The sequence below is a fragment of the Nerophis ophidion genome, linkage group LG01, assembly GCF_033978795.1.
Source record: "Nerophis ophidion isolate RoL-2023_Sa linkage group LG01, RoL_Noph_v1.0, whole genome shotgun sequence".
In the NCBI taxonomy this organism is placed as follows: domain Eukaryota; kingdom Metazoa; phylum Chordata; class Actinopteri; order Syngnathiformes; family Syngnathidae; genus Nerophis; species Nerophis ophidion.
In genome coordinates, this window is record NC_084611.1 from 77,377,565 (window position 1) to 77,395,038 (window position 17,474).

General features: G+C 41.3%; 1 protein-coding gene across 1 annotated transcript in view; it reads right to left on the minus strand.

The window, feature by feature from the left end:
• fbxo41 (F-box protein 41) overlaps window positions 1-17,474 on the minus strand; it is a 143,296-nt gene that overhangs the window by 9,321 nt on the left and 116,501 nt on the right. Inside the window, exons 7-12 of the mRNA XM_061912165.1 lie at window positions 7,596-7,834; window positions 7,399-7,514; window positions 3,930-4,082; window positions 650-745; window positions 441-559; window positions 197-355 (exon numbers count right to left, since the gene is read on the minus strand). Of these exons, the coding sequence (XP_061768149.1) occupies window positions 197-355; window positions 441-559; window positions 650-745; window positions 3,930-4,082; window positions 7,399-7,514; window positions 7,596-7,834 (882 nt within the window). The remainder of the gene's footprint in view (window positions 1-196; window positions 356-440; window positions 560-649; window positions 746-3,929; window positions 4,083-7,398; window positions 7,515-7,595; window positions 7,835-17,474) is intronic.

The following is a 17,474-nucleotide window of genomic DNA, read 5'->3' on the forward strand; positions in this document are numbered from 1 at the left end:
GTTCGCCAAAATGTTATGTTTTTTCATGTCTGACGAGTGTCTTTACAGGATGAGTAGTCGCACCTTATGTTATTTGTTTAGTATTCCAACTTGTTCAGTGAAGAAGCCCTGGAAATATTCCCCTACGATACAATCAATCATACATGCCTCACAAGGCAATATGTATACTGTACATACATGTTTGTTTCCAACTCACTGTTAAAATGGAGCAGAGCTTTGGGGGTGACTGGTGTGGAGGTGAGCACCAGCATCTCCAGGCCCTTTAGGCCTTCCCTGCAGACCTCTGCTGCCACCTCCTGGTTGATTTCGCTCACATGGTCCAATTCGAGCACTTGAAGGCGCATGCAGTTCCTTGCTGAAGAACATAAGTTGTGGCGTCAATGAGGGGAATAATTGGAATGAGTCACCTGATGCGAGTTTAAGTAAATTGTAACATTCACCCAGCGAGGCCAGCCCCTGAATGCCACATCCTGCGCCGCCCACGCCGAGCGCTCGGAGGTGTGGCCAGCATCTCCCGATAGTCTGCAGGCATCTGTTGCTAAACCGAGCCGGCTGTTGGCTGAAAGTGACAAAATGTCCCCCACCCCCGGGTCATGTTATAAGGCCATAGCCTGGTTAGGCCGTGCTGTATCCGTCAGTGCAATAATACCATGGGTGTAGTGGCGCCACCTGCAGGGAGATGATGTCTCTACAACCTGCGCCGAGGGCCCAGATGACCTCCTGGCCTACTGGGTCTGTGGCACTCCTGAAAGACAAAGCAATACAATTAGTTTTACAAGGGAAGATATGAAATATTTGTATCTTAGACCTGCCTAAGTGTTATGGCTGCCATTTGAGGGCAGCTTTTAACAGTGAGTAATATGTATACTGGATTTTCCAGACTATACCACGCACCGGTATATAAGCCGCACCCAATACATTTTAGAAGAAAAACATTTTTTTTGCATATATTAGCCACACCGGCCTAAGATATAGGAAGCTGTATATATATACACAACATGAAATGAGTAAGTAATATACACAACAAGATTTTGTATATTTAAATACCCTAATTGTTTCCAAACGGTGCCTGTTACACGGCAGAAACACGGGTGATCAAACAAAACACAAGTCCTCACTAGCTGCGAAAGCTAGCTCTCCAATGAGCTGAACAAACTCAATAAGTGATGCTTTAGTGCAGTGGTTCTCAACCTTTTTTCAGGGATGTACCCCCTGTGAACATTTTCTTTAATTCAAGTACCCCCTAATCAGAGCAAAACATTTTTGGTTGAAAAAAAAGAGATAAATAAGTCAAATACAGCACTATGTCATCAGTTTCTGATTTATTAAATTGTATAACAGTGCAAAATAATGTTATTTTGTAGTGGTCTTTCTTGAACTATTTGGAAAAAAAGATATAAAATTAACTAAAAACTTGTTAAAAAATAAACAAGTGATTCAATTATGAATAAAGATTTCTACACATAGAAGTAATCATGAACTTAAAATGCCCTCTTTGGGGATTGTAATAGAGATCTATCTGTATTCATGAACTTAATTCTAAACATTTCTCCACAAAAAATATCAATATTTTAGGAACATGTCCACAAAAAAATCTAGCTGTCAACACTGAATATTGCATTGTTGCATTATTTTCACAGTTTATGAACTTACATTCATACTTTGTTGAAGTATTATTCAATAAAATATTTATAAACGAATTTTGAATTGCTGCTATTTTTAGATCATTTAAAAAAAAATCTCGCGTACCCTTTGGAATACCTTCAAGTACCCCCATTTGAGAACCACTGCTTTAGTGAATTTAAAAAACTGAAAAAATACAAAAAGGATTATCAACTTACAATGGCATTCGAACACAGACACTCGCAAACATGTTTGCATATTAGCTAATGCCAACAACGCGAGCTTGATTACATGAAGAGAAAAGTAGCTGATTACCGTATTCTATCTGCTGTCCAGTTGTTAATCTTGTTTTATTTTCCATTATATTATCATTTACAAGTATGACATGAAGTTGCAATTACAGGAACAAGTTTAAGAGGATAGATGGCAGTAGTGTATAGTTTATGGTGTATTCTTTATTGCACCCCAGAAATAAATGGGTTGTACTTGTAAAGCGCTTTTCTACCTTCAAGGTACTCAAAGAGTTCAACTTTGAAAACGGTACTTGTTATGCACCAGCTGTTTCACTGTAATGTGGCTCCCTTTGGTAGTTTTCATGAACAAATTTGGAGGTGTTGAAATCATCATGTAAATTCTCTAATGCTAATCAGTAGCATGTCAATAGCCAATCCAATGTTTATCAGCATGAAGCTCGCACATTTTTTGAAAAGTGGAGCCCTACTTTACATGTGTTGGAGCATTTTTAGGTCAATTGCTTTGATGGCATTGAAAAAACCGACATTACCTCGAGGTAGTTTGGCTGGGTCCGCTCTCAGTGCTGCTGGAGTGATCACCAAGTCACAGGTATTGAATTATTTACGTGTGGGATTCAGTTGGTGACAAAAAAGTACCGGATTCAATACCCATCCCAGACTGTGATAGTACCCTATTTACCGACTATACAGACACATCATAGCGTTTACTGTATTTTCTTCATTTCTTGATCAAAATATACATTTATTTTTGTTTTGGTAATACATTAAAGGGGAACATTATCACCAGACCTATGTAAGCGTCAATATATACCTTGATGTTGCAGAAAAAAGACCATATATTTATTCAACCGATTTCCGAACTCTAAATGGGTGAATCTTGGCGAATTAAACGGCTTTCTATTATTTGCTCTCGGAGCGATGACGTCAGAACGTGATGTCACTTAGGTAGTCAACGGCCATTTTCTCAAACACATTATAAACATCAAGTCGCTTCAGCTCTGTTATTTTTCATTTTTTCGACTTTTTTCCGTACCTTGGAGACATCATGCCTCGTTGGTGTGTTGTCGGAGGGTGTAACAACACGATCAGGGACGGATTCAAGTTGATTTACCTAGAATGTGCATTGATTAGCACGGCATGCTAATCAATGCTAACATGCTATTTAGGCGATGCTAAGGCAGACATGGCACAGAGACGTATGGATATCCTGCAGATGCATTTCCAACAATAAAGTCAACGAAATCACAAAGGTGAGTTTTTTTGATGTTATTGACTTATGTGCTAATAAGACATATTTGGTCGCAGCATGACTGCCAGCTAATCGATGATGCTAACATGCTATTTAGGTTAGCTGTATGTACATTTGTAGCTATATTTGCATCCAGCGTTTCCCTCCACCCACATTTAATGCCAAACAAACACTTACCAATCAACGGATTTGAGTTGCTTCAGTGTCACAGGATGCGAAAGTCCTGATCGTTTGGTCTGCACATTTTACCGGCGATGCTAAGGCAGACATGGCCGAATAGCGTCAATAGTTTCTTCAATTTCATTTTCCCTATCTGCCTACATACTCCAACCATCCGTTTTAATACATGCGTAATCCGTTGAATCGCTTAAGCCGCTGAAATCCGAGTCTGAATCCAAGCTAATGTCGCTATATCTTGATGTGCTATCCGCCTGGATAGGATGTATATCACTGGATGATGTCACAGGAAAATGGACGGTGGCTTCACAGATAGCGAAAATCAGGCACTTTAAAGCCTTTTTTCGGGATATTCTATGATGGGTAAAATTTTGAAAAGAACTTCGAAAAATAAAATAAGCCACTGGGAACTGATTTTTATTGGTTTTAACCCTTCTCAAATTGTGATAATGTTCCCCTTTAGTAGCCAACACCCTTGCTTTATGAAAGAGAAACACATTTTAGTGTGATCATCTTTGTAAAGGGTAATGTTGCACTGCATCTCGTTAGACTGTGCAGGTGTGGTTGTTCTGGGGTGGTAACTCGAAGCAGCATGATGTATAAAAACTAAAGAGATGTGATGTGACCTGTAAGTGACAGCCTGCAGAGCTCGGCAGTAGCAACTGGCCAGCCAGAGGGAGCGGTCCGTCAGCAGGTTGGGACAATGTGAAATCTTTAGTATGAGCAGGTTACTTCCTGTGGCCTTCAGCAGCGCCTCCAGTCCTTCCTCCAGACAGCCACTGAGACAAAGACATGAGCATAACAGACAAACATTGCAAGCGAGGAAATGGTTCTGTATCTCCTGCACTGAATATAATAATAAAAAAAAAAAAAGACATCTAAAAAGTGAAAATTCTTAATCATTTATGCCAAAGTCTCCCAGACTGACTCCATGAACCAAAACCTATTAACTTGTAGTTAAAAAATGACTGGAAAAATAGGCTATAATAAAGACATTTTTTAAATATGGCAGTTTCTTCATATAATTTTCTTTCACCTGTGTTATTCTGTTTTCAAATATTTCACACTCTTAATGGAGCTGCTGCAGAAATGTATTTGTCTCGAGTATGTCAACAAAAAATAAATAAATACATAAATGAATGCATTTTGTGTATTGCTGTGGTTTTTTTTTTTATGTCAAAGTTTATTTTGCACTGAACAGGAAGTCACAGTGTATATGTTTTAAAGAGGCCCTATTATGTAAAACTGACTTTTTTTTTTAGCTGATGGTACCTGCTTACCGTATTTCCTTGAATTGCCGCCGGGGCGCTAATTAATTTAAAACCTCTTCTCACTCCTGCGCTTACCAAAGGCATGCGGTAAAAGTAAGCAAGCGCTAATTATTTTAAGACCTCTTCTCACTCCGGCACTTATCAAACGTATGCAGTAAAAATTTGAGTGTGATATAAGCTTGGACCTTAAATCCTACTGAATAGCTCTTAATCTTCTTCCCTTTATGCGATTTCAAATTACCGGTATTGAAATCAGCCTCCTCCATTTTGAAAATGATGACAGGGGAAGTGTCACTCGTGATGTCACGAGTTTGACCAGGCGGTAATACTAAGCATGCGCTAATTATTTTGCGAAGCGAGTTTGACCCGGCAGTAATTCAAGGCTGGCGCATACTATATGCCCTGCGGCAATTCAAGGAAATACGGTACGTTTATTTAGGATCTCCATAAGTCCGGAAAATTTGAAATCAAACTGTGTAGGCATAGCAGAGATATTTTAGAATTTTGTTCAAGTGTGACGTCAGCGGGTTATCCATATATGTGCTACAACGGCATGCCGACGATGAAACCCAATGAAGGAACATGCTCTATTGTTGGTTGTTTTAACAAGTACAAGTCTCGACGAAAACTTTCCCCATCCTCGGAAGTAAAGAGTGCCTCACTTTTAATTTTTGTGATTCGTGGCAATGCACCTTCAACTGTGAAGAAGTCTCTCTTCATGTTTGAAATGCACTTTGGAGAGACCTACTTCAAAAACCTGCGCCAGTATAAAAATTGATTATTCAATAAACTACTTTTAATGGCGGGCCCGGTGAAAATTAAACGGGAAGTAGTAACAGTAGATTAGAAATGTGCCAATGATAAGTTAGAAATGATAACTCGAGTTGTTGTGTAGATAGCTTAGCCTTCTACTGTAAAAAATAGCATCATCTTCCTTTGGCAAAATTAACGAATTTTTTCCCTAAAAATAATAATTTTAATTGGATCAGAGCCTATAGTGTTTGGCAATGGATGAGTAAGTTATACAATCCGTTATTAATTAATAGTTATTAGTTAATAGCCTTGAGTTTGTTTACAACTCGAAGCAGCTGTACAGCTGAGTTATTTATATGAAATACAATAAAGAAGCCTTTTGTTGTCAAAATACACATGTATACGTGCAGGATCTAGCCCTAGAAAGTTTCAGACTTGGTAGAAGTTTAAACTTGGCCAATCTATTGTTCCAACCTGTTGGTCAGCAGGGCTTCGATCCTCTCTCACGTCCGCCAGCATCTTCGCCTCTTTCCTCAGTGCCGACAACAAAACATGGTAAGCCGTTGATCTCGCTATAACATCTGGGATCTCGTGTTGCAATGAAAGTCACTCAAAACAGATGGCTGCTGGCAGTCATAGGTGTCCAAAGCTGGGTGGGGGCGAATGCTGACCCGGCGTGAGGGGGCATGTTTTTTTTTGTTTTTTTTTGCATCTAACAACTCCTCGTTTTTAAATGGTCTTGTTTTCAAAGGGAGCAAAAATATGTCTTACAAATAGGTCTATGATACAACATCTATGCACATTTTCACCAAAGAACCACCATTATATGTTATATAGACCAAAATAAAATGTTAAAAATGTTTTTAAAAAATCTTAAAATGACCCCTTTAAAGCTGTGTAAGTAAGAGTATTAAGATAATTATTTTCTATTACTCCCCCAGGAAAAAGAAAACTTTTTTTTTTTAAAACATCCATCCATCCATTTCCTACCGCTTATTCCCTTTTGGGGTCACAAGGGGCGCAGGCGCCTATCTCAGCTACAATCGGGCGGAAGGCGGGGTACACCCTGGACAAGTCGCCCCCTCATCGCAGGGCCAACACAGATAGACAAACAACATTCACACTCACATTCACACACAAGGGCCAATTTAGTGTTGCCAATCAACCTCAAAAGTAATATCATAGAAAGGACAATAAACATTATTGCACTACAAATGGAGCAATACAAATACAAATGGACATAATACTACTGATAATTACCATGAATTGATTAACGTGGACCCCGACTTAAACAAGTTGAAAAACTTATTGGGGTGTTACCATTTAGTGGTCAATTGTACGGAATATGTACTGTACTGTGCAATCTAATAATAAAAGTCTCAATCAATCAATGAATTATAATAATAATAATTAAAACAATTTCTACCCATTTAAAATAAGACAACGTTAAAATAAGTTTGATGAAATCTGATTATATGTATGAGTGTATGTTTGCATGTTTATGTATGTATGTTTGTACAGTAAATGTGCGTGTGGATGTATATACCGTGTCTGTGTATGTATTTGTGTATGTATGTGCGTGCGTATGTACCTATGTGTGCGTGTATGTATGTATGAATATACGTGTGTATGTGCGTACATACTGTATATGTGTTTTGCATGCACACTATATTTGTCTCCGAGTATGTGCGGGAGGCAAAGTTCGGCCCTTGTCACCCAGAAAGCCCAACCCAAAATACAATTCTCCCTCACGATTTAACAGCATATATCTTCGCAAGCAGTAATCAATAATCATAAATATAATGATTTAATTAAATGTATTGATTGAAATTAAACTGAAAGTAACTGAGCAAAAGTTGTACTTTATAAAAATACTTAAGTAAAAGTAAAACGTATGTTGCATTAAAACTACTCTCAGTGTAACTTAATAAATGTAGTGTTGTTACTATTCTGGTAACACATTTTATGTTGACGATATATGCCGACGTCGACATAAGCGGGACCTTTTTCGTAACTTAGTTGTCGGCATGAGCGAGTTCCGCCGTATTAGCACCTGTTAACCACTACTCACCGTGTGCTTTTTAAGTATTCCTCCTTGCTTTCCTTCTTTCCACGCTGTCGAGGTTTAAGGTTCTGCAGGATGAGCGAGTGCGTCTGAGTGCACCACTGAGACAACGTTCCCAGCAACTGTGGGACAAAGACTGGAATGAACAGGGATCCTCTCCACGCTGCACACAAAACGAGGCGCTTTTCTGTCGTGACCTGCACCTTGGAAGAAACGCGGGCGTTTTCCAGCAGAAGTCTGGTCCACACGGCCGGGTGGCGAGCAACAAACTTCCAATCTCTGCAGACTTCCGCCGCTCTTAGCAGGGTTTTAGTATCCAGGTAGGTGAAGATACAGAATAAGCCAGCGCGCATCTTCAGGATCTCGGGGCTGATCACCTCGTTGGATTTGGACGGGCTCTTCTCATGGCGGCAGGGTTTGCTGTAGACGCCTTCAGACCGACCTAAGTGCACAAGACAATAAGACAGTTTGTTATTTAAAGTTGACCTGTGATTGTAAGGTGACCTGACAGTTACCTACGTTTATTGGATGGATGGATAGATGGATGAACAAAAAAATGAATGAAGGAATGTATGGACTGACTGATTTTGGAGAGGTAGATTAGTCAATGGATGAGTAAATGGAGCTGTAATCTATAGTCCAAATTCTTCAAAACAAAACATATTTGGATGATTAGGGGAGAAAGGTGTTGATTGCCACACTAATTTTTTATTTCAATCGATGTATTTAATGCAGGGACAGCACACATTGGTATGGTATGGTATATGGTATGCTCGTTTTTGTCATTGCACAAACAACATTTCCTTTTCACCACAAACCCGTTCAAGATTAGACAAACATTGTACATGAGACAGAACAGGAACGTTGATGGGTCGCCACTTACGCCGCCTCGTAAAAGGCGGGACAAAAGCTAGGGACGGTGAGTAAAAAGTCTATCCCAGACTGAGCTCTTATGGGGGAGGGAGCACAGATTGGGGCCAGGCAAAACACTCGATAGCCGATAAGCACAAAAGCATTTTACACAGAAACCACAAGACTTGCAACAGGAAGGGAAGAAGCAGGCTTCCGGTACGAAGCTGCCAGCCACTAAGGACACTGCTCTGTTGCTCTTCATACCACGTGCGGTAAAGCGGTGGCAAAGGCGTGGGAGGGGAGTGGGGGTATGTGCGCATATGTAGTCAAGGTCCATGGTGTGTGTTTGTTAGCTCTGTAGGCCTAGAGTTGCCCTGCAAACGTTGGCAGAGGAACAGAGTTAGTCTTTCCAGGTGTTGTTGACAGAGAGGGAGTTTATTTCGTCTTCACTGTATTGTCCTGGAGAAGATTCTTGAAACAAATACCTTGCCATGTCGCAGCAAAGGAAAACAAGATTAGAATTGTTGTGTTTGAGTGAACAAAACGTTTTACTCGTCTATTTTAGGTCCTCAAATACATCCTGTAGGGCAGATGGTACGTTGTTATAAAGTCTGATTGTCCACAGTTCTGTTCGCATCCTTCAATCATGTGTGGCAGCTCTGGGGTACCTTGAATGGCTGCCAGAATCGTCCAATTTTTTGATACAGTTTACTCCAAACCTTTACTCCAATCAACAAGTGTCCTGTTACCAGGATTCTGAATAGGTAGATGTAGTCAAATACTTAACACATTACCTTTTTCTGGACATTTTTTTTAATTAGTAGGAACAATTCCAAGCAAGTTATAGAATGCCAACTGCTAATATAAATAATAAATAACAATCTCACCAACAGAGGGCACTCTCTCTCAATTTCTGATATGGAAATGTGCGTAGTTAGTGTCAGAGCTCACCTACATAGTCTTCTCTAGAGTAAGAGGACAGACGACTTTTTGTGTGTTTTTTTTCTTTCGGCCCCTCTGTATTTGTCTTCTGTGCTTTTACACAAAGCTTTATAAAATAAAATTAAAATAAAAAAACTTTTCAAAAATTGTAGAGGAAAAGTTACAGTTTAGATCAGGGGTGCCCACACTTTTTCTGTAGGCGAGCTACTTTTCAATTGACCAACTCGAGGGGATCTACCTCATTTATATATATCATTTATATTTATTTATTTATGAAAGAGACATTTTTGTAAACAAGTTAAATGTGTTTAATGATAATACAAGTATGTGTAACACATATGGATGTCTTTCTTTCACAAAGACAAGAATATAAGTTGGTGTATTACCTGATTCTGATGACTTGCATTGATTGGAATCAGACAGTAATGATGATAACGCCCACATTTTCAAATGGAGGAGAAAAAAAGTTGTCCTTTCTGTACAATACCACATGAAAGTGGTTGGTTTTTGGCATCTAATTCATCCAGCTTCCATACACTTTACAAGAAAAACATTGGCGGCAAAGTCCGTAGCTTGCTTGATTGACATTCACGGCACCCGAGGGTCTTGTGAGATGACGCTGGCTGCTGCCACTTCATTATTATGAAAAAATGACAGAGAGGAAGGCGAGAAACACTTTTTATTTCAACAGACTTTCGCGCCGTCCCTTCCGTCAAAACTCTAAAGGTCGACTGCACATTTCCTATCTTCACAATAAAAGCCCTGCTTCATGCTGCCTGCGCTAACAAAATAAGAGTCTCGGAAAGCTGGCGTGTACAAGTGATGTGCACGCCAGCTTTCTGAGGGATCGCTTGTGCACGCCAGTTTTCCGAGACTCTGTATTTAGTTAGCGCAGGCAGAATGAAGCAGGGCTTTTATTGTGAAGATAGGAAATGTGCAATCGGCCTTTAGAGTTTTGACGGAAGGTACGGCGTGAGAGTCTGTTGAAATAAAAAGTGTTTCTCGCCTTCCTCTCGGTCATATTTTCATAATAATGATCTTGCAGCAGCCAGCGTCATCTCGCAAGACCCTCCCGTACCTTGAATGTCATTTAAGTGACGTCTTGGTGAAGATTGATGATCACTAATTTTTAGGTCTATTTTTTTTTAAAGCCTGGCTGGAGATCTACTGACACACCCCCCGCGGTCGACTGGTAGCTCGCGATCGACGTAATGGGCATCCCTGGTTTAGATTGTCATTAGCTAGCTAACTCAAGAGAGGTTGTTAGTCTTGATGCTACCGAAAATTCCACTTGGGTTTTGTCATCACATTCTCTTTGAGGTAGAAAGTCGTGTACTCACATATTAATAGATATCAAATAGTTAGATGGCTGGCCTAAAGATGTGTTTTTTTGCTCATTTTGTCGAAAAGGCTGTTTGTAGTTACAAATCAAAACACACTTTTTTTAGGCCAAAAATTATAACAAGAACTTAACCAGCTAGCTTATGGTATATAAATAATGGCTTAACACAGTGCTTTTCAATTATTTACTATTATGAAGGAAGAAAATATTTAGAAAAATTTGCAACCCCTGCCCCACCATGACCATAGAAGGAGTATGATTTTTCGATAAAATTGTTATAAGTACACCTCCGCATAACAGTGCATTTATATCAATGTTAAGAAAAGTAAAAAAATTAAATAAATATAGATTAACTCGTCGGCAATCTTCACCTCCAGAGCGGCAAAAAATGTAATTTTCCTACAAGTGTCATCCCACCGAATAATTTCTAAGCATGCTACACAGCACACCATAGCTATATGCTAACCGCAAGCTAGAGCTCTTGAATGTAAACAGAAGTGGGTTGATACAAACATCAACAGTAGCGATACCAAGGAAATGATCGGTTTATGGTCGATATCACAGTGGTTGTATAGATATTTGTTTTACTATCAAAAATGTTTGCTTTTGTTATTGTTTGTAAACTCAGGAAAAAATCCCTGAAGATAGAATGACTTTAAAAACAAAAACCACAGGATTAAATCATAGCCAAAATTAGGAAATGATTTAAATATTTCATTGATATTGTTACATTCCATCTTGTGTTTTTTGTCTAAATATAAATGTCATCAAAAATTGGAATCTTTCAATGATTTTGAACATGTTAAGTAACAGCATTGGTATGACCAATACTGCTCCTGGAACTACTTAGTATTGGATCGATACCATCATTTGTAGTAGCTCCCAAAACTAATGTAAAGTATCCAAAGAACAGAAGTGATTAATTCCTACCTTGTTTGTTTGTTCACTCAACCTGGCAGTCTTGTTTCGCTACAGGCAACGGTTGGTTTGGTTTTTCCCTCTACTCTCTGATTTTTGTGTTTTTTGGCTTTTCACGCAAAATATTTTCTGTTATGCTAACCCAAAGCAAGCCCTGACATTTTTGTATGTTTTGTTTGAGTTTCATCCCTTGCCTTTAGAATAAATCAGCATCCTACCTGCACGCTCCTTCTTGATGTCCTTCTGCATCTTGGGGAAACGACTAACGCAACCGTTAAATCTAAACGCAACAACTTTAACAGTATGTAACCATGCTGTAACAGAAAGTAACCATATCGTAACATTATATTAATAATAATTTTCACCAAATAATACAACAAGAAAAAACATGTAACCGCATATGTCACCAGCCAATCTACGAGTTTATGTAACCAGTTTTGAAATGGTTCTATTATTATGTATATACCAAATTATATATCGTGAGATGTGTAGCTATGGCAGGAGGTGGAAAAATATATCGCGATATAGATTTTACGCAATATTGGCCATCCCTAATTGGCAACTAATATTCCTGTATGTGTGAGCGTGAGTGGTTGTCAGTCTATACCCTGGGTCGGCAACCTAAAATGTTAAAAGAGCAATATCGACATGGCCCAGGCGCATGCCAATGCACATTCAAAAGCCCCGCGGAGCGCACCTCGGGACACGCCCACAGCCGCTCATCTCCTGCACCCGTCTCTCCGGCGGCAGCAAGTAGCTGCAAACAATCAGCAATCAGCGCACCTGTCGTTGATGATCTTCCCGGGCTTCTTAAGCCTGTGCAGACCACCATTCCGGGCCAGAACGTAATCATCTGTTCAAGTACCATAAGCGATCATCGAGCTTTATGCAATCTTGCTCTCTCTCTGTTTGTGCTCCACCGTCGTGTTTGATTGGTCTCGTGTCTTCCTTGTCGTCCTACAGTTATCAGTAGCCAGAGGAGCCTGTTCAGTGCCAGACTGCTTCATCCCAAGTGCAGGACTAATAGACTCAAAAACTCCTTTGTACCACACGCTATTAGACTGTACAATTCCTCTCTGGGGAGGAGGGCGGGGGGTACTAGGATGACAGGGGATGCAAAACAATAACAGTGCAATACGTTTTCATAACATGGTCACTACTGCCTTGTTTCTCTTGCTGTTAGCGGGGTGTATAAAATAGTCAGGAAGTGTCATGAATACTGTCACACCTATGGATCTTGTTTTGTCATGTTATGTTTTTGTTTTTGGACTCTTGTTTCCCGTTTTACACTTCCTGGTTTTGTTTTTCCATAGTAACCCATTAGTTTCCACCTGGTCTCCAAGTCACGCCCAGCCCTCAGTCCCACACCTGTTGCTAATCATCATGGCTGCTATTTATATCATTCTGTTTCTGTCCTGGGAACTTTGCTATTTGCATTCTGCTTCATGTCTTCACGCACCCTCAATTACCTTGCAATCCATGCCCCTTGTACCCGTCACAGTAAGTTTTTTTTGTGTTAGTTATTCATAGTTTTGCCACAGTGCAAGTTTAAGTTAGTTCATTGTCTTTCATGCCATCGAGCAGTTGTTTTGTTTTCCTGATTGTATTTTTGTAGCCAAGTTTTATACCTCTTTGTGAGCGCCCTTAGTTTGTTTAATTTTGTATTTAGAATTCCAAATAAACATGTACCTTAATTCACGCCTGGCTCGTCCTGTAATCCCGCTGCGTCGAAGGAGCACACTCAATCCTAGTCCAAGCCTGACAAATACAAGGGATTCTGGGTATTTGTTGTGTTGCGTTTATGTTGTGTTACTATGAGGATGTTCTCCCGAAATGTGTTTGTCAATCTTGTATTGTGTGGCTTCACAGCGTGGCGCATATTACTAAGAGTGTTAAAATTGTTTATATCACAACCGTTAGTGTACTCTGTGTCACCCAGTATGCCTTGCCTTCGTGTTGCTGCGGAAGCCACACACGACATGATGCTGGACTGTCAAGCAGATCGTACATGTTGTAGAAGGCGACAAAGCCAATGGCTTCATAGCACGCCCTAATACTTATTATCTGGGTGACTGCAGGTAGTTATCCCAGAGAATAATAGTATCTCCTATTGTCTTTTAGCTTTATGACACGGGTCTTAAATGACTCTTTGAATGGCAAAAGGATACCGATCCCAGAACCAAGTATATCAAATATTTCCAGATGGTTCAACCGCCACTTGCCCGAATCTAATTAAAATCAACTTTTTCGTCATGTCAACAGCCCAACCCGCGGGTTATCCGCGGATGAGACCGCAAACCGCACATCTCTACTATCTATCTATCTATCTATCTATCTATCCATCTATCTATCTATCTATCTATCTATCTATCTATCTATCTATCTATCTATCTATCTATCTATCTATCTATCTATCTTCCTGCAGTCTGCCTTCGTTCCACGTTACGAGGTCTGCGTCTCGTCTCCCCCTACTACATGCTTGTCTCACGGATTTTCGAGCCTGCCCTGCCCTTTTTGGACTTGCCTCTCGCTCAACACTCCGGTAACACACAACAGTTTATTCATACATATAGTCGCACACATACACACTTTTGGATTTAGTCACATGCATTTCTCTTGTTGTTTATACTATTGTTTGGTTATTTTATGAATTATAATGTATATAATGAATACATAGAGCTACACTATGCCCTTGTTGTCTGTGCCGTCTACTCCTCCTTTACACATATTGGACAAAAAAATTGGTCTGGAGACGCAAAAAATTAAAAGCATTATACAAGCGAATGAAGACTACACATGATGTGAGTGTCTATATTAGCCTACTATCAAAACAACTTTGTGCCGCAGACTGACGCGAATCTTCATTGACAGAAATGTTGAAGTGTAATATTTAGTCTACACATTTTTACAAGTGTCATTTACGGGTTGGGGAGGAGACCCTGACCGAAGTGGAGGAGTTCAAGTACCTAGGAGTCTTGTTCACGAGTGAGGGAAGAGCGGATCGTGAGATTGACAGGCGGCGTCTTCAGTAATGCGGACGTTGTACCAATCCGTTGTGGTGAAGAAGGAGCTGAGCCGGAAGGCAAAGCTCTCAATTTACCGGTCGATCTACGTTCCCATCCTCACATGCGGTCATGAGCTTTGGATCATGCCCAAAAGGATAAGATTACGGGTACAAGGGGCCGAAATGAGTTTCCTCCACCGGGCTGCGGGGCTCTCCCTTAGAGATAGGGTGAGAAGCTCTGTCATCCGGGAGGAACTCAAAGTAAAGCCACTGCTCCTCCACATCGAGAGGAGTCAGATGAAGTGGTTCGGGCATCTGGTCAGGATGCCACCCGAACGCCTCCCTAGGGAGGTGTTTGGGGCACTTCCAACCGGTAGGAGGCCACAGGGAAGACCCAGGACACGTTGGGAAGACTATGTCTCCCGGCTGGCCTGGGAACGCCTCGGGATCCCCCGGGAAGAACTAGACGAAGTGGCTGGGGAGAGGGAAGTCTGGGCTTCCCTGCTTAGGCTGCTGCCCCCGCGACCCGACCTCGGATAAGCGGAAGAAGATGGATGGATGGATTTTTACAACATTGGAAAACATTTGTGAAACGGAGGCTTCTCAGAGGGTAAGATAACTTCTGGCTTAGAATGGCCAAAGGTATAGATATATTACAATCTTTGTAAACTGGGTGACAGCTACTGTGTTCTATAACAACATGGCACACAAACATATTTCAGAAATGCAGCCAATATTACATGTGTCATGAGACATGCAAATGTAAGTTAAATACACACAGGACATGAGTAAAGTAAATTATACGAGCTGAAATATACCTACAAATGAGGCACAATGATGCAATATGGGCATACAGCTAGCCTACATAGCATGTTAGCATCGAGTCCCTTTTAGTCATGCACTGACCAAATAGGTCTGATTAGCACTCCAAAAAAGTCAATAACATCAACAAAGCTTACATTTGTGCATTCACGCACAACATAAAAAGTCTGGTGGACAAAAATGAGACTAAGGATTGGCTAAAAAAACCCATCTTTCTGTGGAATAGTCTGAGAAAATTGTACATGTACACAAACTACGGTGCGTTCAAGAACCGGCAAAATTAGTAGGACAAAAACGGTGCTCGGCAAATACTTTTATCAGTGAAGCGTGTCTAAAATAAACAGTAGGATTTCTAACAATTTGGAAGGTTTGTGTCATGTTTGTCTTCATACAGAAACCACATTAAAACAAAAAATATATATTTTAAAATGTTCACACTTTATTTTATTTACAAGCTCCAAGCCACTAGGACAGCGCTAAAAAGCTGCGAGTTGCCCTCCCCCGGTTTATACATACAGGTTCACAATTGCCAACCCTCCCAATTTTCCCGGGAGACTCCCGAATTTCAGTGTCCCTCTCGAAAATCTCCCGGGGCAACCATTCTCCCGAATTTCTCCCGATTTCCACCCGGACAACAATATTGGGGGCTTGCCTTAAAGGCACTGCCTTTAGCGTCCTCTACAACCTGTCGTCACGTACGCTTATCCTCCACGCAAACAGCATGCCGGTCTAATCACATAATCCATCCATCCATCCATCCATCATCTTCCGCTTATCCGAGGTCGGGTCACGGGGGCAGCAGCCTAAGCAGGGAAGCCCAGACTTCCCTTTCCCCACCCACTTCGTCCAGCTCTTCCCAGGGGATCCCGAGGCGTTCCCAGGCCAGCCGGGAGACATAGTCTTCCCAACGTGTCCTGGGTCTTCCCCGTGGCCTCCTATCGGTTGGACATGCCCTAAACACCCCCCTAGGGAGGCGTTTGGGTGGCATCCTGACCAGATGCCCGAACCACCTCATCTGGCTCCTCTCCATGTGGAGGAGCAGCGGCTTTACTTTGAGTTCCTCCCGGATGGCAGAGCTTCTCACCCTATCTCTAAGGGAGAGCCGCGCCACCCGGCGGAGGAAACTCATTTCGGCCGTTTGTACCCGTGATCTTATCCTTTCGGTCATGACCCAGAGCTCATGACCATAGGTGAGGATGGGAACGTAGATCGACCGGTAAATTGAGAGCTTTGCCTTCCGGCTCAGCTCCTTCTTCACCACAACGGATCGATACAACATCACATAATATATGCGGCTTTTATACACAAATGAGTGCATGCAAGGGGTACTTGATCAACAGCCATACAGGTCACACTAGGGGTGGCCGTATAAACAACTTTAACACTGTTACAAATACGCGCCACACTGTGAACCCACATCAAACAAGAATGACAAACACATTTCGGCAGAACAGCCGCACCGTAACACAACATAAACACAACAGAACAAATACCCAGAATCTAACTCTTCCGGGACTCTACAATATACACTCTTGCTACCACCAGCCCCATGTTGGTATGTACAAGTTTGTTGTAGGAATGAACGGATGTTTTCTGCAGAGTGAGCGCAGTTTCCCCGAGAGAAGCCGAAATAAGCCTCCGTGTTGACGCGGGATCGCCCGTAGGTGACTCATCTTCATCTTTTGGCCTCCAAGGCTGTCTGCTCAGAGCCATCAGAAGAAGCTCACTCTTCCTCACACACCGCCTACACTCAAGACTCCCAACTGAACTAAAGAAACCAACAACGAGCTGTGAAAAATAACTGTACGTGAGGCTACTTACCATCTGACAACACCTGATTGGGCCTCTCCTAATAGGGAGAAGTACGTCAGAGGATCGCCGGCCACATGCGGAGAGTAACATGGAGGAACATGAGTATGCCGTGGCGTCATACAACTCGCATACATTACCATCCTTCCCAGACTGCTTCTATTTTGTTCCCCCAAAGAAGCGCAGGAGAAGAGGTGGCAATGAGACAAGAGCATGCTGGCGGGGAGCGGACAGAAAGATGCACAATCTGTGGCGCTTGTGAAAACATGTTGATGTCAGACTTGATACACAAAACTGAGAGAACTAACGCGCATACTGGAGCAGCAAAATATTGCATTTCTGACATTAATGGTCACCATGGACCTCTAATGACGCAAGTCCCTTAACTCTAAA